At 39.9% G+C, this 22209-nt stretch overlaps 1 protein-coding gene across 6 annotated transcripts in view; it reads left to right on the plus strand.

Moving 5' to 3' along the window:
* The window catches only part of pdzd2 (PDZ domain containing 2), a 72859-nt gene that overhangs the window by 22072 nt on the left and 28578 nt on the right, over positions 1-22209 (plus strand). For 5 of the 6 annotated variants that reach the window (XM_023823346.2, XM_023823347.2, XM_023823348.2 and 2 more), the window contains 4 exons: positions 9696-10158; positions 15689-15834; positions 17671-17803; positions 18406-18576. In XM_023823346.2, coding sequence (XP_023679114.2) covers positions 9696-10158; positions 15689-15834; positions 17671-17803; positions 18406-18576 — 913 coding nt within the window. The remainder of the gene's footprint in view (positions 1-9695; positions 10159-15688; positions 15835-17670; positions 17804-18405; positions 18577-22209) is intronic. The other variant, XM_023823349.2, reaches the window with a different exon arrangement.

Raw genomic sequence — 22209 nt, forward strand, 5'->3', positions numbered from 1 at the left:
TGTGTATGTGTGTGCACGAGAGAGAGAGAGAAAAGACACTTTCCCACTACAGGAACTTTTTTCCGGACTATAGAACCTTGGCCTGAAGATTACTGTGGATGTTGTCTTTTGCGTGTTGAGCTGTGAAATAGGAAACCAGAAGACTACTGTACATCACAGGAAATGCTCTCCCTTGCTGGGCGATGCGGGAAGAATCCTCTGTGTGACCCATTTGTACCTTGACATCGAAAATCAAATCACTTATGGTATTTGCACTCTCATCCGGCATGTGTTGTATGTTTTAGTCACTCTTTGGCTTCTTCTCATGTTTAGAAGCATCTGTGAACAGTTTTGAGTCATTGTGTTTAAATGATAACTACTGTGTGCTGGCTGTGCTTGACATTTGCGACCTGTGTTTTCTATTTTGCATCAAAATTCACTACAGTGCAAAATGTGTTGTGATGAATGAGAATGTATTTAGAGTTTTGCAAAAAGGGTGACTCATCTGCAAATTGTGTCTGACTAGGTGTGCACTGTTTAAAGTTTCGCAAACAAATGTCTGATTCAGTAAATTAATTTTGGCAATTGGCAGTTTAGTATTTTAGCAATTGAGGAAAAAAATATTTGTTTTCACTTTGGTTTGTGACGTTTTGCTATAAAATAAAACATCACATTATTTCTGTAAGTTGTATATATACAGTGGTACCTCGGTTCTCGAACTCACTAGAACTCGAATTTCTTGAAATTCAAACAAACCAGTTTGACCTAGAACTCGATCTGAATATCAGAAGTCGAACCGTGAACGCTGACCTAATATAAATTGTACGTGCCAGGAAATGAGTCATACTACAATGCAATTCTTACTTGAATGCCTTCTTCACAGACTGGACGATTAAACAAATAAAGCAGCGCAACATTACAGTAACTAACAATAAATAAACCACTAACTTACGTGTACTATTAGAGCATTTATGTCATTTATTTAAACTTAATTTTAACAGGTAAATTAACTAAAAACCAGTACTCACTGCTTTACGTGATATTTGGGAGAAATAGCAGATTACGCATCGGAACTGCCTGGGATACAAACGTCATGCGTGTGAGACTTCAACAGTTCAACAGACTTCAACAGTTTTTGCTATTTAACTCCATCCAGTTTACAGTTTCTAGTTTAAGTCTCATACCATTATAGTTAGCCTTCCTAACATTGTATATTTTTGTTTTGGACTTCGGACACTAAAATTAACCTCAAATTTAACCATGTTATGATCACTACCGTCCAGTGGTCCAATTTTCCAATCCTATCCTGTTTATAAGAGAAAACAAGATCAAGAAGGGCTTCTCCCCTGGTAGGGGTATTAACAAACTGAGTTAAAAACAATCCTGTACTAATTCCACCAGTGAGACTATGTCCCACTGTATCCCAGGTCAATTAAAATAACCCATAACTACCACATCATTTTTATTACTCATAATCCTGATCAGTGATACTTGATCTTCTGAATGTGATTACTCGAAAAGTATTTTATGGATCTTATTGTCACATTATATGGATGAAGATCTACATCTAATTTCATTTTGAGAGAAACCACACCGAAACTGGAGGAGCAGCACTAAGTGGCAGCAAAAGAAAGAAGGGGCAGTTGCAGCGGACACTGGATCTTGTTAGATCCTGTTAGAATTGCGATGTGAAATATTGCAGTTGTTCAGGAACTTTCTTTCTTGATTGTACTCTAATGGAGTTTTATAGTTGGCCATGCAAGTTCAATTGCATGTGAGATAGACTGGGCGTTGTAAAAATTATGAGAATTTAGCTGTTTAGTTGCCGCACCCTTTTCTTGAATTTTAGGTGGAGTACGGTAAGGAAGGAAATGAAGAAAAGACCGCTCTAAAAAGGGAATCAGTGTTTTCTGCAAATGAAGAATGTCTGGTTTCCCACCTAAGAAAATTAGCTCTTAGAGAGGATTGTGGCTGGATTCCTACATTTCATTATTCTTGTTCCAACAAAAATTCCTGGGAGGGGTCTCCTGTATTTGCTTCACCTCCAAAGTCTGGAATGTCTTTAGTCCCAGAAAGCGAACACCCCTTTTTCAATGGTATAATATGAAGGTTGGCTGACAGAATAATATTCCTGGAACCAGATTGTGGACCACTGTGTCTCTTCTAATGCTGAGAGAAGTAATATGCAGTGAACGTTTCACCTAAGTTTGAATTCCTGAGATAGTTCACGATTGTAATTTTAAAATTACATTAAAAAATATTGGGTAATGCTTTACATTTACTGCACCTTCATATTGGCTTTATAATGCATTCATAGAACATTAAATTTATAAACACAAACATTATTTGATAATTACAAACATTGTAATCATATAATCATGCAGGGACGGATTACGGACAGGGCCAGCGGGGCCGCTGCCCAGGGGCCCTTGGGGTGCAGGGGGCCCGTGGGGCCCCTAGCCCAAAACAATTTGCAACGCTTATCAACAATGTATTTTCGTTTGTCTATTTTAGAGGGCCTACATTCTTTGATCCTCTGCCTACAAGGGCCCCTGACCCTATAGGGCCTCTGATGGAAACATGGAGGGAGGGCGTTTGGCTGCCAAGAGCCCTTGAATTGTGGTGGTTGTGGTGGTGGTGCTGGTGGTGGTGGTGGTGGGGGGACCCACACAACCCATTATCCGTCCCTGTAATCATGTAATGTTATATATGTATATTAAAGCTGTTAAGGTAGGTTAGTATGTTAAGGTATACTTAGATGCTGCTATGAACATTCTATGAATGCATTATGAAGGTGTAGTTAATATAAAGCGGTACCAATTATGGTTGGCCTTTTGCATTTGTTGTGATAGAATACTTGTCTCGAAAAACCCATCAGTTGTTCTATTACTCAGCTGCTACCAAATTAGAATTGCCTCCTTCTTTATCTTTATCTAAATTTGGTTTTTTATTGAAACACAAGATTTACTTTAATTTGAGAAGTTAAAAAAGATAGCTTATCCTTGTAAATTAAGTTTAATTTCTGCTGTCAAACAATCTATTGAGTAGTTTTTTTTAGATTAATTTGTGTATAGTAGTATTGCAGTTGCTATTAATTAATTAAGTGTTAGATTTTAAAATATCCATCTTCAGTGGCTGCTTATTTAGCATAAGGTTACAGGGAGCCTGTAGCCTATCCTCAAAAATGAAAGGGAAAAAATGTTTCAAAGGCAGAAAATGAATTCATATTATAAAACTACTATCCTAATAGTCTCTTTCTACAGTTTAGAGCTTACTGACTGTCATCTCAACCTGACTGTGACCTACTTCCAGCTGACAGAAATTCCCTTGGCTGCACAACAAGGAGAACCTCTGTTTGCAAGAGCTAAACTACAGCCAACGTCCATCACATAAACAGATTCAGTCTAAACAATTGGGTGACGTTACACTGTAAAGCCATACCTCGACAGAGAAACCCAAAAGGGCAAGAAACGGAGTCCCCTCATAAGGTAGCACATTGGTCATTATGATCACTAGTAAAGAATATCAGTGGCTGAATGAGTAAACAGTGGCTTTCAGTGTTTCTTTTGAAATTCAGAGATGGTAGCAGTTTTGCGTTCCCCTACTGGGAGGACCCCATGGGGCCCGCCAGCACTCATGGCTATCCAGCAGAAGCAATGGGGATCACCCTCTTCCAGGCTCAGAAATTCTGCCGACAAAGTGCTGCTGTTTTCATCCCTCTGCCATTCGCCACTGCTCCTTTTGTTAGCCGGCAAAGCACGCGCCCAGCAGCAGGGATGGTGAGGACACAGGATGGTGTGCTACTGTGAAAGCAGCCTGAAGGAAAATAAATACACAAAGGAAGTAGCAGCTTGAGCTTCAGCCTTTTTACTGTGTGTAAAATGGAGAAAAAGTGGCTTTCCAGTGGTATTCCCAATAGTAGCAGGTCCCTTAAGCCATTCCTGTAACAGTATTGGTTGGTATACTTTGATGCTCAAACTAGTGGTGACAATTTATTCAGAGTGCCTGTAGCTATTATTGTTGAATCAGTCCTTAACTTTGCTGTTTGATTTTATTGTGGACTGTTAAGTTTCTCTGTGTTAAAATTCTTTCTCTGTGTGCATGGAATAACGTCAAGCTAGGCTTGATTTTGCTCAGTATTTCCTGGGCACTTGTTTGTTCTATGAGCTCCACCATGCAACATCTGTCCTTCATCGCATCTTTTAGGCTGGTGATATAAGGATGAGGTGCATTCAGGCTTAAATTGCAGTGCAGCCTCCTGCAGCCTTACAGGACGCCTTCCAAAATATTCTGTGATCATTTTTCTTTTCTCCAGTGCACTTGGACTCAACTGTTACCTTTTGTACTTGCCTATTATTGTGTGGTGTCATCCCAATGGTGTATAATATCAGTTTAATACAATACAAAATATCATAAACATTGCATGATAAAACTACCTCTAGTTGCCCACTGAAATATACCTTTGTACCAGTTCTCCAGCTTCAAGTACCTGGGTGTACACCTTACCAGGGACCTCACTTGGACTATAAATACATCATCACTTATCAGGAAAGCCCATAAACGCCTCTATTTCCTCACGAAGTGTGCGGTGGAGGGCATTCTCTCTTCCTGCATCACAGTACGGCATGCCGGCTGCACAGGGTGGCGAAGGCAGCTCAGAGGGGGGTGGGGAGCAGCTTACCCACCACCACTGACAGTCACACCACCACATGCAAGAGAAGGGTTTCCTGCATTATGAGGGACCCCTAACCCTAACCCCACCCACCCAGCACACAGCAGGAGGCTGAGGCGCATCAAGAGTAGGACCAGACTGTGTAACAGCTTCTTTCCAGATGCTGTAAGACTGCTGAACTCTGCCCCCCCCCTTTAGCCCCCACGCAGATTCCCCCCCACATCTTCACCACTCAAAAGGACTAATAGACTATACCCCACCACCACTAGCAGACCATAGTGACATATAACATGTGCAATATACTCATATGTGCAATGTTTCCCATAACATAGTATTTAAACTATTATTACCACCCACCTAAGTGATACGTAACATGTGCAATAAGCCCATATGTGCAATGCTCATTATAACACAGTAACGAAGTTATTACTATTATATAGTAAATTACCTGGATCTGTTTCATGTTGCATCCATTCTACTGTATGTCCGCTTCTGTGTATTGGACACTGTACATACTGCTAATTTATTTTCCATACTTTATACTCCAATACCTTTATTTTCTGGATCTGAACTCTCCACCTCTGATTACAAGTCTTTATTATTTTATCTTTATAAGTGTGTGTGATTAGCTCTGTGGCTTTTCTGTGACCTGAGTACTTAATTTCGCTCCACAACATGTGCGAACATGTGTGGAATGACAATAAAGTTTCTCGAATCTTGAATCGTCCTAACTTGCAATCCTATATTGCTTTGATTGAGCCCTGTAGTTTGTAGATTTGGCCCAAGGTCACATAATTTGACCTCATAAAATGAGTAAAATCTCATGTACTGTTTGTTTTATTTTTTAGCTACTGCTGTTTGTAAAATCTCTCACTACGTACAGGAGTACAGCCTGTGTGATGAGCCTTTAAGGCTTTAAGTGAAGCAGAGACTGAAATCTCACCGGGCCATTACTTTGACGAGCCCTATGTCCCGTTTCATTATGTCAGCGCAGAGTGGTGAGTTGTGAACAGAAGCCTGCATGTGCTGGGGGTTCCTACTCTGCGATTGACTGCCTCCCTGCTGCAATAAAAGAAAACTGGGCTCCAGCCCCAATCCATCAGTTTATTGTGGTCTGGCAAAAATACAGACTGAACCTGTGGGGTAAAGTGGGTTTAACTTACATAGCAAGTAGCAAGTTCTGTGCACTGCCTGTAGTTCAGTGGATTAGTGATTAACCTACAGTATGAGTTTCTCTAGTGCTAAACACATTTGTATTGAATCTGAAAAACATTTTCCTCTCGGTTGTGTCCATAGTTTTCATCCTCATTTTTCCTCAGACTATACCTGTCAAGAAATGCTGATATGATCAAGTATGGAATAGCCAGTGTCTACATTCATTTGTAAATATGCTTTACTGGGTTTAATCCCCTATTTCTATAATATTATCAAATTTGAGTAAATGTTCTGTGATATGACTTTTTGTACAGTTTCTGTTTAATTAATATCAATTGCTTGCTTTGAAAGATATGAGGTTATCAAATATGACATAGTAAACTGAGATAACATTTAGTTTAGATTATTTTTCATATGCAGCACAGTAAAAATAGCAAACAATTGTCTCTTCTTTTCAGTAGTAACTCCAGAAACATATTTAGTGGATTTGCTTTTGGTGCTTTGCTTATTTCTTATCATACCCTATTTTGTAAGCCTGTATTGCTCTCCACTCTGCTCCCATCCACCATCTGTCTGTTTATTTGCACAGTACTGTATCTCATTGTGTGCATTGTGTCATTTTAATTTTATGTGCTAATTTTGACATTATATTTTGACACATATTTATGCTGGTACACCTGGCCTTTAGAAAAAATCAGTTACCATTGATAGAATTTCCAGTAACACTTCGCTTGAAGCTGTCACCTATAATGCACTATACAGTAGATACCTTCATAACACATTATGATGGTCGGAATAAAATTAAGGATACTTTATACTACATTATGAAGGTATCTACAGTGCATTATAGATGAGACCTTCACAAAGCATTCATAATGCATAATGAACATGGCTATAATGTGTTATGCCTTTTCACACCTATTTATAGCATTGTTTATGAATGCATTATAATGTGTTATGAATGTGTTCATAGATTCTTATAGACATGGCGTTCATAGAAAGTGTTACCAAATTACCTTTCCAACATCCACTGACATGAATATACATGGCTGGAATAATAATATGGAGTATTAAATGCTGTATTAGTGCAATCCAGTGAAGGGTATACCCCTGCCTGGTGCCTTATGTTGCTGAGGATAGGCGCCAGGCCCCCTCTCCAGGATAAATGATTGTAAGATGGGTGGATGAATGAGTGGATACACTGTATTGCCTCAAGTATAGAAAAAAGAAACATTGTAGGAATGTCACTGAAATGAGGGCCATTATAGCTTTATATCATGCAGTGCATTTTAAAGTAAATGCCACCAAACAGAAAGTTTATTTTTATAGCACTTTTCTAAGCAGAAGATACTAAGATGCTAAGATCTTTACAACAAATATTAAAAGAAAACTTATTCCAAATACATACAACACACGACAACATAAAACCAAAGCAATAAAATACGAAATACTAATAAAATAAACCATAAAAGTGACATCGACTCACTACTACTAAAAGTTATAGAGTAAAAATGTGTCTTTAGCAGCCTTTTAAATGTAAAAAGAAATATTAAAACGCTGCATTAAGCAACCAAGGGGAAGCATATATAGAGAGAATAAAATTGGACCAAGAATGGACCCTTGAATCACTCCAGAAGTGAAAGGAAAAATTATCATCAGTTGACACACATTTCCAATTTGATAAATAAGACAGAAACCGATTTAATGCAACACCTGATATCCCAACCCACTTTCTAAGTCTATCTATGCTTCTGGTAGAAACCAGATTGAATTTTTTCAAAGATATTGTTAACCTCCAAAGCCTGCAGAAGTTGCTTCGAGGTGGCCTTCTCTAATATCTTTCACATAAATGACAATTTTGAAATAGGTCTAAAATTGTTAAAATCTCTAAGGTCCAGACCAGGTTTCTTAAGAAATGGCTGAACAACAGTCCAGAACACAACAGTCCTAAGAAAGAAACAAATTAATAATTTCTGGATATAAGAGAAAACTGATTCAAAACTTCCATACATGAGGCTGGACATATAATCTTACCTCTAGTATCAGTAATCTTGTCAATAAAATGCTTTGCGAACAATTCATAATCAACTTCAATGTTCTGTGTTCTAATGTTAAATCTGAATGTGATTATGAGCAACCAGCTGAGTGCTCTGTGGCTATGATTCTTACTGATTGGTGGAAACAAGATCTTGGTCTGGATTTTCCGGATCTGAACTCTCCACCTCTGATTACAAGTGATCAAGTGTAGATCTATACTGTAGCAACCTGAAAATGACATGGTCTGGATTTCAGAGAAATATTTTTTGTGCTTAAGGAGTGAATTCATGTTTATATTTATGAAGTAATGTCTGTTATTGTACTTGGGAATCGTTTCGAATACACTTAATATAGTATTTTTTCAAAGACAGCAGTGGTGGAATACACCTGATCATCATGCCCTTCATATAGGTTACACTTTTTCTCTATTGTAACCCAGTTAATCATGGTCATAATTATAAAGCAAGAAAGATGATGTATCCTCAGGAGGATGACAGATGATTTATCCTCAGGGGGAGGAGAGGAAATGGAACTGTAAGTAGGCCAATTACCTGAACTGAAATCATGACATACTTACGCACAGCTTTTTGCTGGGATGTGAGAGTGCTGTAACACCACTATTACATGGAATTCATTCAACGTTTGTATTTGGTTTCAGGATATCGTGCGTTAAAAATAGGTTAATTAATGTAGTCGTATGAATTTTTTAAAAAAGGAAGTAAAAGCGACCTAAAAATATTAAATACTAATTGGTTTATGTAAATGTTAAATCTGTTTACAGTATAGAATGCTGGGGCTGTTTTTTTTAGTTCTTGTTTGATTAGCTTAAATTCTATGGTTAATTTGTTTTGGATGAAATTTATGCTCTGAATTTGTCCTAAATGCAAATACTGGCCCCACAGCCATGAAGCAGCATTGCAGGAATAGGGATGGATACACTGCACTGCTGTACTTTATTATTTAATTGTTTCTTTAGGCTCATATTATCAGTGAATAATTAGAGTCACATTATTGTTCAGCTTTTCTGATTTGTTATGTAGTTGTACTGAAAAGTGAAAAAAATGCCACAGCAGCTGTTCTAAACAGGAGAATTAATACAACCCTTATTTCTTTAATAGGTTAGGCACATGGGACCAGTAAAAATAAATATTGCGACTGCATAAACAGCATCCAATGGCAATGTTTTGCAACTAATTGATTTTATGAGTGATTAGCTAATTTACGCCTGGAAAACAAAAATTAACACAGTATCATTGCTTCAGCAGAATGGTATAGTTTTAATGACTCGCTCCGAGTAGTTTTTTCTGTTTAAAAGCAGGCTCTTCTGCCAAGAATGTCACCCCGTGTCCCACTACTGTGTTTTCCCTCTCTCTTTGTTGATCTGCTTTGACTGCTGCTGGCGCGCTGTTCACAGATGTGCACAGACATTTTTAGTCCTTTGGATTGACCATGTCTACATTCCCTGTCAGGATGCCGTGAAGCATGAAGGAATTTTTCTAACTGCTACTGCAGCCGGCCTACACAGGAAATAATGTTGAGCCCCTAAATGCTAGCAACAAATCCAATGCCCACAGCGGAGCATGCTCTATAAAAGTGTATGAATAAGCAAACACAACTAATGACCCTAGTCTTGCTAATGCAGACATATATTCTTAATTTAAATCCAGGTTTACAGTTATGTGATGAAATTAGTCCCAGTTCAAATGAAATGTGCATGCTTTTGCTAGAATGGAGAAACTGCAAGATACAAGTTGCTGGACAAATGCTGAGGCAGTCATAGAGCCACAGTACCTACGACTTGTGCAAACTACTGTAACAGCAACGTGGATATCCTGTTTACTTCTGCATGCAGTTACCTGGCTGACCAGTGCTGGGATGGAGGGTGCATCTATCTAATCATGCTGCGGCGCGTCAAGAGGAAAGCCCCTCCCCAACCATGCCGAAGCCCTGGCGGTGAAGATGCATGCAACGTGGGCGGGAACCGTGGCAGCATCCCCTCAGAGCCTGGGGGCAGCCCCACACAGGACGGCAAAAGGACACGCAAGTTTGGCGTGATATCACGGCCCTCATTTAACTATGACGGCAAGGACAGTGCTGACTTTGAGCGGGAGGGCGGATGCTGCTCCTCATTGGACAAAGAGACTGTCTCCCAGGGCAACACACCCACAGGGGTAGGGTTAGCGTCCATCGCCCCCAAACCAATGCAGACCCATAAACCCTACAATGGGTCATCTGCAACCTTACCTGCCCACTCCTGTATGCGCCTCTCTGCTAGCTGCAAGACTGAGTCTTTGGACTGTGACATTTCTAGTCAGGTAAGGCTGTTTAATTAACATCCCTTCTGTTTCATTTGGAAAAATAAGGAAGAATATAAATTTATATCATGATAAAAATCAAGATGCAGTCGTATGTACGCTGTTAAGGCTAGTAAGTCTGCCCCCCTTTCTCTTAACTACTTCAATCAGCGTATATATCACACACATCCTTCAAGAGGGTAATATTCTGGTAATGAGAAATTGCAAGTTGGAGCAGTATTGGCTCCAGGTGCAGCAACTTGAAACCTCATTCAACCCTAAAAGTAAAGGAGGCACAAACATAGAATTGCAATTTTCTCTAGCTATCACATGATGGCTTGATTTCTGGATTGAAAAAGTTGCACCCTACTGTACTTTCAAATGTCCTGATCTATCAAAAGCACAACACAGTAAAGAAACTGATGCTATGAAGAGCATGATATAGAACTACTAGTTTTTGTTGTATTACATACCACAGGATTTGGGAGTTACTTTAGCCCAGAATTGACTGAAAAGTGATTTGATACGTACGAATGTTTACAGTACAAGGAATTTGCATATTTAATATTCTGGAAATGTGATCCAGGTACTGTTTGTACATTTGACTACAGTTCAAGTGAAGTAATAGTGATTCCCAAAAGTTACCATGGTAAAATTAAAGATATTATACCATTAAAACATATTTAGTGTTCTATTTTATTCTCCCAAGTATGCTACTACATTGTTCAGTGTTCATATTTTTGGGTGCTAATGAGGGAAAAAAGTATTTTCTGTACTCTGACTCATTGTATAGAGGGCAAGGCTGTTATTAAACTCATTTTGTAGGAGTTTGTTTATCCACATGGTGTAATTCACCCAGCATGTCTCAGAATCCCTTGACAGGAGCCAGACGTAACTGCAGCAAATGTTTTAACAATTGCTGTGGTGATGTATAGAGTCTGCTTTTCTGAATAATATTTTAGTAATATCTGTATACTTGTGTCTGAATGTGCACATTAGCAGTGGAATAGTATCTGATGGTATATTTATGTTGAGCTTACAAATCATTTTAAAGGGAAATTTAAAAAATGTTCACTCTGTGACTCAGAGCAGGTGTCCTTCTATTTTCTGTCTGTCACCTCAAGGAGAGCTCATGGTTTTAGACAGAGGGTAGGATGATCATTCAGGGCTCGAGTGCCATACTACAATGTGCGTAACTAACCCAGACTGACAGAGGTTTTTGTGATGGTACAGAAGCTCTGATGGTGCTGCAATGAAGCTTCCTCTTAGTCATAATCTGCAGAGATCGGGTGGGCACTGATCTTATAAGTCATAGAGTCCAAAGAGTAAAATAACTCACAGAAAGTGTATTATGATTCAGAATAGAAGGGATTTTTTCATTTATATAACCTTGCCCCTGGAGGTTGTAATGGGATCAGACTTTTCTGGGGGGGCGGGGTGGGGGGGGAACTCAAACCAAAGTAAACACAAGGCAGTGCTTAGAAATAAGGCAGCATGTGTGATACATTCATAAGCCCAGAGAGCAGGTCCTTTTTTCCTCTAGGAAGAGGTGGAGGGAGGGTGCACTGTGGGCACTGGGACAGCGCTGATGCCCCTATATTCTGTGTACCAAGCTGGCCTACCCCTGGGAAGAACCTGAACAAAGTGGCTGGACACCTTATCAGGGTGGGGATGCCCTCCTGGTCCATGCAGTCTACTCATACCATACCGCACCATACCATACCGCACCGTACCGTACCATACCATACCGTATCATACCGTACCGTACCAAACCATACCGTACCATACCGTACCGTACCATACCATTCCATACCATACCATTCCATACCGTACCGTACCATACCATACCATACCATACCATATCATACCGCACCGTACCAAACCATACCATACCGTATCATACCGTATCATACCGTACTGTACCAAACCATACCATACCATACCGTACCGTACCGTACCATACCATACCGTACCATACCGTATCATACCGTACCAAACCGTACCGTACCGTACCATACCATACCGTATCATACCGTACCGTACCAAACCATACCGTACCGTACCATACCATACCATTCCATACCATACCATACCGTACCATACCATACCATACCAACTTTATTTATAAAGCACTTCAAAACAACCACACAGGCCCAAAGTGCTGTACAGAGAATTTACAATACTCATAGTATATCCTCTGTTATTCTGTTATTCCCAGTTATTCTAATTTATTTCCAGTCCCATGGGTCACCCCATCATGCTGTTATGTCATGAATTCCTAGAGCATGAGGAACCACCTGATGGCCCAGGCATTGGTGTCCTTGGCTTTGAAATCAGGTTGTGGAAGACAGTCTCTGCCTCAATGGGTTACTGGACCTTCTCTGGTCATCTGCTTTTGGTTAGGTCCTGGAGGGGGGCTTTCCAAACAACACTTGACCACTTTGGTTGTTAGCAGTTAGCGTCCTGCATAAGTGAACAGGTGCTTACCCCAAATCTTTATGTGGATTACCACATCATACAGCTAGGGTGCAGTGTGCTACCAGTGTAGGTGGAGAATGTCATTCATCCTTTGGATGGAGCCCTGCAGACCCTGAATGGCAGCACCAGGAACTGCCAGTATTCTTTCGGGTGAGGGACACCTGCTAATTCCCTTTGGTGAAGTTCAGCGTGGAGATTAACCTGGCTTTTCTCAGTCATTCTACCAGCTCATCCCTCTGGGCTATGGGGTAGCTGTCAAAATGGGTCACCTCATTCACCTGTTGAAGTGCAGATTGGCATCAGGTTGGCAGGCTATCACCGTGGGGCTCAGCCAGAACTGTGACATCTTCTCCATAAGTGTTTAGCAACTGGGGATTACTGTTTATCTTCCTGATTTGCAGTATTGCTGTCTGGCTCTACCAGGAGAACCATGTATGTGTTAGCTGATGTCAAACGGGTGGAGAGTAGTCCCACACAGGATCTGGAATCTTGGCAAATTCTGCTCCAGCAAAAGCTCTACTGGGAAGTCTGCCATGAGGCCTATATCCCCTTCCATTGGGGTTCAGGATTCAGGCCTGGAGGTGCCCACTCTGTCCCATCAGCCCATGACCTGATCCTCAGGGTTGGTTTTCCAGAGTGCCAGGTCAGTCTTTTCACTTCCTTCATCTTCCCCCAGGAGTGCATAGGTGGCAATAGTCCATTCAGTGACTTCAGACATCCCTAGTTGACAGTCCATCGTTCGGCCTTCAGGAGTGTTATAGTTACCGGCTCTGTGGTGTAGCATTCAGGCTGAAGCCAGTCAGACAAACTAAGTGAACCGGGAGCAGATGGATTTGCCTGGTGTCCAGTCGGGGAGCTGCTTAGCAGCATTAAGGAGAGAGAGGCCCAAATGTATGAGGATCTCCACCTTGAGGGAGTCTTAGCCTTCTGCTGCTAGCTAGGGGACAGAATGGTAGGTGTGACATGCTACGTTAACAAACCAAAAGCAAGGCAGGACCCTTATTCCATTTACAAGCCCAGATAGCAGTTCCTCTTCCTCCTCTCTCCAACCATCCTCTTGCTCACCCTTTTAACTGTGGGCTGATAGCTGGATGGCTTGATTAACCGTCAACTTGGGGTTGCGATATGGCAACTCATCACCCAGTTGTTGGTTGCTGGCTTTATGGCCATGCTGTTATAAGCAATAGGCAATTTCGCTCACCCCCTGGCAGTTACAGTATGAGCTGGAGGTTGGTATTCCTTTATACCCACTCACTTGCTGTAATTTAATAACTACAAGCAAACATTTGGCTAGTGTCCGGCATCTCTGTCTCCTGTCAGGAATGGCACTGGATTAAATACTTCCAAGTCGTGAACCATGGCTCTATTTTCTTTTGCAGTTTTCAACAGCCATAACAATTCCTCAGAAACTTCCAAAAATGTATAGACAAACTGGAAAGATGTTACAAATAGCACTTACAGCTCCTTTATGGTACTTCATTAATATAATGAATTATCTGGTTTTTTTTTGTTTAAACTAATAGGCAACTTTTCCAAGACAAACATAGCAACTTAGCATTTAATATGTCTTATTTCTTTATAATTAGTGGCTTGATCTGTAATCTCTGAAGAACAATGTTACCACTGTTACTGTGAGAAGATAAGTTTCTTGTTCAATACATTATGCGTTGTTTTAAAAATGAATTATCTAAATACATTTCTTTTTATAAATGCAATGGATCACATTTGTAAAGAACCCATGTATTGAAAAGTATGAAGTGTATGATTTACATGCACATGCTGTTGCCTGAGTAATAAGGAGCTTGAAAGTGTGCACATATTACGTGCATCAAGCAATGCTGTTGTTCCAGAGTACAGGAGCTGTTAAATACTAGGTTCACACACAATTCTTTCATTAACCTTCAGGACTGAGATATTTATTAAAAACACTCATGCGTCTCATTCCGTTTTAAAATAGGACACTTCTGATGTCAGACGATTAGCATCAGAAAGGGCCAGTTGCATTCAGCATGTCCATTGCGTCCATAGTAACACTACTCCTGTGGACATGAATAACCATGGAGGCCTTGGCCATACTGTCCACACAAATACGAACCTACCGAGTTTATGCTGGGGATGGGGGGCTCACTAGGATAACTGTCATTTTTCATATGGGCTTTACAAAGTAATAGGGTACTTTGCAGGTGAATAATGCTGTTAATTACACTGCAATTCTGGGTCCGCTGCTGCTGCTGAGTTCAGTGAGGTGAAGAATCAGCCAGTTTGTTTCCTTACGTGATCCAAGGCAACCCAACATTAACACTGTCACGAAACATCTTACTGAGAAATATACTGTTACGTTAAGAGATTTCTTCAATAAGCAATTTTATTATATTGATTCCTGTGTGTAGAGTGGTTTTTGTACCCTAATTAATCCATCTGCCCGGGCAAGCAATTTCCCATTTTATAATCAGAATGGAAGTTGCACTTATTAATTTATCACCAAGAGGTGTGTTTTAATTATCAGTAACTCTTTTATATATAATATACTTTCAGTACCTGTTTTATAACATTATTATAATGTTATATACACTGTTATTGTGATTAGTTTCCTTCACCTAACCATTATTTAGGTTTTCAGTAGGGTGCTTAACAGTTATAGGCCATTATAGCTTAATCGCTGTGAGATGTACGATGATCCAAAGTAAAGAAGACATTTATTAAATAATATTTTGTGGCGTCAACTGCTGTCAGTGTGCATCCCTTAATTAAAACTTAAGATAATATGTGGAAAAGGGTAAATAAGCATGCAGCTTGTGGTTGTGGATGCACTTGCCATGTTGAAGGGGACCAAGTTGTTTCAGGGGACGTCACTTTTGGGATTTCACTGGTTTAAAGCTAATTTAGAGATGGCTGTGGTACACAGATTTTAATGCCTGCATATGAGAGAGTGTTTGTTTAGCAGTGTTTGTAACATCCTCTTTTAGAACAATAGTCTCTGTGTAATACAAAAATGCTGTCCCTGTAGGACTGTCAGCTGGCAGAAGATGCACGGTAATCAGACCACTGTTTGTCTCTCTTTGGGCCGCTGTAGTCAAGGGACGGCAGCCGGATATGGAAGATGCACATGGTGAAAGGGAAGGACGGCCTGGGAGTTCAGATCACGGGCGGCCGGGGCTCCAAGCGATCCCCCCACGGCATTGTTGTGGCACACGTCGAAATGGGGGGTTCTGCTCAAAGGTAATGTTGAAAAGGAGTAAATAAAACAGGCTGCGGCTATTCAGAATCACAAATGTTTATTTGCCATTCATTTGCCGCTTGAAGCTTCAGAAATACACTCATTGAACAGCTTGTCCACTGTCTACATGGTTAATAAAACTGATCATTCTGAAACTGAAGAATATGGAACATATGAAGGCTGTCTGTTCTAACCAATCCTGAAGCTGTTCAGTGTTCCCAAAGGTAAAGCTTTTGCTAGCACATTTTCTACATCTTCTAAATGATAAAAATTTATTATTTGAAAATATTACAATAAATTGTAATTTATGCACAAACCCACAATAAAGTTGTTTTTGTGAATTTTTCTATATTGTTTTTGCTTTACAGGACATTTTTTATTCCTCTTTTGGGGCAGAAATAACAAAACCCACAACTTTAGGTTGCATTAAAAATCTTAATGGAATTTTAGCACATTTCTTTCAGAGCCCAGGCATAAAGGTGAATACATTTCTTTTATAAACACGCAGTTAAATAAAAAGTAAATAGAATGATTATTCTTTCTCTACTCAGAGTAGCTAATCCCAGACAAGTCAACATAAGCATGGGGCCTATGGCATTAAACACAGCCTGTTCCATACCAGACGCCAATACATCGCAGGACACATATACTAGGGGCAATGTAGAGACAGGCACCCCCTAAACCTGCCTTTGAACCATAGAGGGATACTCCCACAATGCAGACCAAAGGCAGGAATCAAACTGACAGCCATGTCGCTGTGAGGTCACAGCACTACTAAATAAAATTCTTCTCCGTGAGTCACCACATTACTCGTAACATTTTCTGAAAATATACACTGCCTACTGTCAAATAATATTTTCTGTTCTCTCCCGTCCAAAAAATTGACCTTTGGTGAGAAGATCATTACTGTTCTTCTTCTGACTATTTGACATTAGTAACATTTTAAGTTGTAGGTATCAATAAAAAAAACTAAACTCATCCCGTCGATGGTGTCCCCTTCCTTCTTATTCCTAGAACTGCAGATTCACTGTGACCCTATTGGAAAATGGGAGAGGGATGCATGGATGATATATATATATACATATATATATTTTAACATATTTACACAATTTTTAGTGCAGAATACAAAAACTTTGTTAACTAAAGGCAAAGCATGTTTGTACATAAAATGATGTGTTTTCATTCTTGGCACACAAAAAGTAACAAATTTTATTGTTTGCCTTCTGTTTCGTTAAATTCAGTGAAGTCAGAAGCATGCAGTTTTAACATTCTTTGAGGATTCCAGAATTTTTTTAAGGCTCCTGGTTTGCTAGAAACCATCTGGAAGTTAGAATCCTGAATCCACAGGAGGGGTCTTGATTATTATTTTACTACAATAAATTTGATACACACACACACACACAAGTTTGTAATTATATCTTTGTGGGGACTCTTCATTAATTTCTATGGGAAAAACTATAAGCCCAACATGATGACCCTAACCCCTACACAGCCCAAACCTTACCCACAAGTAACCAAAACAAAATATGAGACTTTTGGCATTTTTATGTATGATTGCAGTCATATATTTATATAAAATTGAGTCCTCACAAAGGCAAAATTGCAGTTTTTTATTCACAATGTGAGGACATTTGGGACCCATGATGTAATATATACCAAATATGTATACAAATGTATAATACTTAAGTCTATTTAATGCATAAGTATAAATGTGACATGGGGTTAAATATTAATTGGAGTAATAGGCTGGCATAGAGAGTAACGGCCTTCACACACTGTGCCTGAGACCTCCTGATATGCAGAATCTTAAATGTCTGTGGGGGGGGGGGCGCCAACAGGGACGGCAGGCTGAAGGCGGGGGACGAGCTGCTGATGATCAACGGGCAGTCGCTGGTGGGCCTGGCGCACCACGAAGCCGCAGCCGTCCTGCGCTCGGCTGCGGGGGTGATCCAGCTCGTGGTCACCAGCAGGGTGAGTGTGATGCCCATGTCTCTGTTGTGTGACTGAAGGGCTTCCAGGTCGGGGCAGAGGCCTGTTACATTTTAGCATTAAGCCTCTGATTTGAATAGCTTCTTTAAAAATGCATAGTAATTAAAAAATGCATATATGCAGCTTTAGGTAGTCACTTCCACTGACCAGCTAATAAATATGGTCTGTAAATTTTTAAAACTTACTCTGTCACATATTGGCACCTCACATTTTGCAGCTGAAAATTGGCAAGGGTTAAATATAAAGACATAACAAGTACTGAGCCTTCTTGATATTACAAAGCCCGTATTTTTGGCAGATATCTATCTGAGTCTGTGAAGGTTTCTACTGTGTAGCTACTTTTTCTCTCTTCTCCCAAAGGGAAAGCCAGAGTCTGTGGCCTTTTAAAATGTTAATGTAAAATACTCAAAATGGTGGCAAGTTCCATTCCGAGGTGTGTGCACAGCATATTTTTTTTTTAAATTCCTGTCATTGTGCAGACTTTCCATTGACTCTCTTTTCAATGCAGATAATGCATAACCTCAAATCAACAGAACAAACACGTATGTCCTCAGACTTCCTAAAAGACACTCATCTGTTTATAGGAGGAGTCTGCTGTTGATTTCCAGAAGTACCCCTCCACCAGTTTGCCGGATCTAGTAAGCACATGTTCATCGAATGACCCCCACTTACCCCCATTCACCAACAAGGAGAATGTGGAGCTGGGGGCGGAGGAGGTCTCAGCCAGCAGCCTCTCCTTGCCGACACATGACTCGGTACGACGCCTGCCGCGTCCTCTGTCACGGTCAGCACAGCGCGTCAGACTCTGTTTACCTGCATGCTGTGCTGTCAGAGTGGCTGCATCGGTGAATTTTAAACAGCCCGCATCTGTTTGCGAATAGTGCCGCTTTCGAGATGGATGGTGAGTTAACAGAGTCTTGAGAGCTGCTCAGTAAATGAAAAGGAATAATTAATGTGCAGCTCGTTCACACCAGGCTGGCGGCTGCCCATTGTGTGTAAACAGTGATTTGTTTGGGGAGGAAATAATGTGAGTAAACAGTATATGGAGGGTTCCCCTCTTGGGTAAGAGCAAAGGGAATCATTTATATCCCCTCTCTGTGCCTCATGCTCCTTTTTTCAATTATTCACTATATCTCTTTTTTCATATTTTCCCTGTGTTGCCTTGAGTCAAAATGCTATCATATGCTGTCACACACGCACATGCACACACAAACCACTGGGTTAAGGTTAGGTTCGCTCTAACAATCACAGGACAGGCACTCACACGTACAGTCACACAGGCAAAATTCAGATGGAGCGGTTCAGTTAAGCGGCATATTTTTGGACTGTTGGGATTAAGTAGAGCATAAGAAGAAACTTGCATCCAGCCCCTATGAGTATATGCACCCACAGTTGGGATTTGACCCCATAACCATGGTGGTATAAGGCCACATTTCTACCCACTGGATCACCACCTTGTCCTTATTATATAAAATATTCAAAATATCCAGTTTAAACGAGATTGTGTCCACGGTAATATAAGTATCTACTTCATGCCTAGCAACACTATTGTTAATGTTTCAGAAAAAGGTAGCAGAGACATGCTAACAAGCACAGTAAATACAATCAGCTAAGTGTAACTTTGCTCGACATAATCAGGCAGGAGGTGGCATCTAACAACAGGGTAAGAATTACATAATAACATTCTGACAGATGGATATCCTAACAATAACACAAAAATAATAGCCTGCAGAGGCAAATGCAGTAAGACCACTGAGGGGCCAAGGTTGGAAGAAGATGTCATTGTAATTTCCAGTCCTTCAAAGATGGGATGATCAGGCAAGCTGAGTGCAGTCAGTTCCGCTTTCCTCATGGTGTCTGTCCTGACGTGCCAAGCGTGGGGTCTTTCTGTCTCAAAGATTTCAGTGGATTTCAGTAAGGTGCAACATGGCCCCAGTGTCAGTACTTCAAACATACATGTCATTCCACAGCCATGCATAATACTGCTCCAGTTAATTGTTAGGAGACTGATTCTAAGAAATTGATTTAGTGGCTTGTTTAATGAATTATAACTTTGTTTTATCGGTCAATGCCAAAACAAATAGAAAGACCATTCAATTTTTTCATTGTACATTTTTGGCTTCTTGTTTATAGACCAAAACCATTTTTCCTGTTACATCAGTGTTACCGGTTGTCAGAATATGGGGTATTGGTGCTGTTTTTTGTGGGTGGCTTATGCAAGCAGCAACTGGCTCTCTAGACTAGAATAGAACCACCTGTCAAAGCATTTGAAGTGGCAGGAATCCACTGGTATGGGACAGGGAAAGACCTAATACTGGGGAGTACACATCAACAGCCATAAAAAGCAGGTTCCTTAAAGTCACGCATGTGTGATGTGTGTCAGACACACAGAAGTTACCTTCTTAAGTTATTCTTCATATTAATTGGATCCTGTTTTCGGCACCATTTTTTGAAGCTACCTCATTATAAATAAGCCAGCATTGACGTTCACCCTTGGAAAGGCTTTACCTGGCATGCAGATCTGTCCTGACTCATGAAGGTTCTGTTAAGGCTGAAGGTTGAAACACACTTGAGGTGCTCATGTTGGGTTCCTTCTTTTGCCCAAAATCTTGGTGTGATTATGAAACAGTCTTGTTAGTGATGTTGTGTTTTGGTACTCAGGGCATTATTATACTTCAGATGTTTTGGTTAAGCAGCTTGTAATTTTCATTTGAGGCCAAAGCAGTCCATCTTAAGCCCCCAGATTAAGGTAAGCCCCAGAGCGTTCACTCTAGAAAGCAATGAATGTGCTTCGAGGGTCATACTACCTTAAAAATGCAGAAATGCAGTGAGTCCCCACTTCATTGTCACAAAAAAAACCAAATTATTCAGTCATATTCTTACCTTACTTTAACATTTCATAATGTGCTTAACACGCTTAATATCCCTCCATCCATCCATCCATTTATTTTCTATACCCAAGTGTCCTATGCAGCATAACTCAAAATATATTTCCAAAGTAGCTTGCATGAAATTATATCATGCATGGCAAATAGCTGTTTCCTTATTAAATAATTAGTGTTCCTAAAAATAATTAATACAATGTATAATTTTAGCTAACATTATTTTAATATTTAGTCTTTTAATTTAATGTCATCTATAAACAGCTTGGCCAAGTAGAAAATAATGTTACCAGGCATTTCACATTTCAGTAATCTTTTTCCACATGTTTTTTGTTGAAATGGAAATTCCACTGAGATTTCAGTATTTGACAAGGTGCCGTCTTTCCTCTATTAGGGATCAGTGTCAGATGAGCTCCTACTAATCAGCAAGGATGCCTGTGAAACATTTTTTCACTTTACATAGTATTATGGATTATTGGAAATGTTAGATGGAAAAATCTGTGGCATCTATTATTACCTACCACTATAAAATATAAAAATAAATATAGATGTTTTAAAACAGTATAAAGCAGACACCCCATGCAGTAGATACTGACAGAATTTGCAAAATTTACGTGTTTATTATTGGGTGGGGGGTGGTGGTGTAATAATCAGAACCAGCCAATACAAACCCCCCCCCCAAAATAATCACAAAATGCTCTTTGAGGCCTCCTCCCCCCCCCCCCCCGGGATATTACCTTTGATGGACTGATTGAATTTAATGCATTGTCAGGACAAATTCTAATTTCAGGATAATTAAAGTAATCCAGTTGTAACCGTAGCAGGGAGTGAAATTTTAGTGTCCCAAAACCTTCCTTTATATAAAATTCCAAGATTTGTTCCAATAAAGCAATAAATGGACTCAAAGTAGACAACTTCTGCTGATGTAGTCATCACACCAAGTACTGAAGCAGACCGTGTTACATTAGCACTGCCCTATAGATAGCCATGAGCCCCAAAGCATTTCAGAATCCTGTTAATTGGGGTGGAACCATCTGACAGTAGTTCGAGGAAGAAACCACGTTCTCTGGGCTCTTATTTGTACAAGATGCAGTACACGAATTGCATTTTGACTGATTTCAAATATATCTCAGGCTTCATCATGTGTTAAAGATGCGATGATGAATGGTCTTTTTCTTTTAGCAATACTAGTATGATATAGAATGTCATTCAGGATATTACAGTACTTTAATATCCAATATTGTAGGTCGTGGTGTTTTTGAATGCGTCGGAAATGGACTTTCCCTTATACTGTGTAGTTCTATGTCATGTAATGTGATCATTTTATTACCATGGTAACCAATCATTATTGAAGTGCAGCGCAGTTCCAGTCTACCTCTGCCTGTGAATTCAAATGCAAATGATAATTAAAGTGTTATAAGCTTTTTGCCATAGTTTATAATAACAAATTTTAAAGGCTTACACATAGCAAATGAGGCATAAATTGCTAAATTCCACTAACCATTA

This window comes from Paramormyrops kingsleyae, chromosome 7, assembly GCF_048594095.1.
Source record: "Paramormyrops kingsleyae isolate MSU_618 chromosome 7, PKINGS_0.4, whole genome shotgun sequence".
In the NCBI taxonomy this organism is placed as follows: Eukaryota; Metazoa; Chordata; class Actinopteri; order Osteoglossiformes; family Mormyridae; genus Paramormyrops; species Paramormyrops kingsleyae.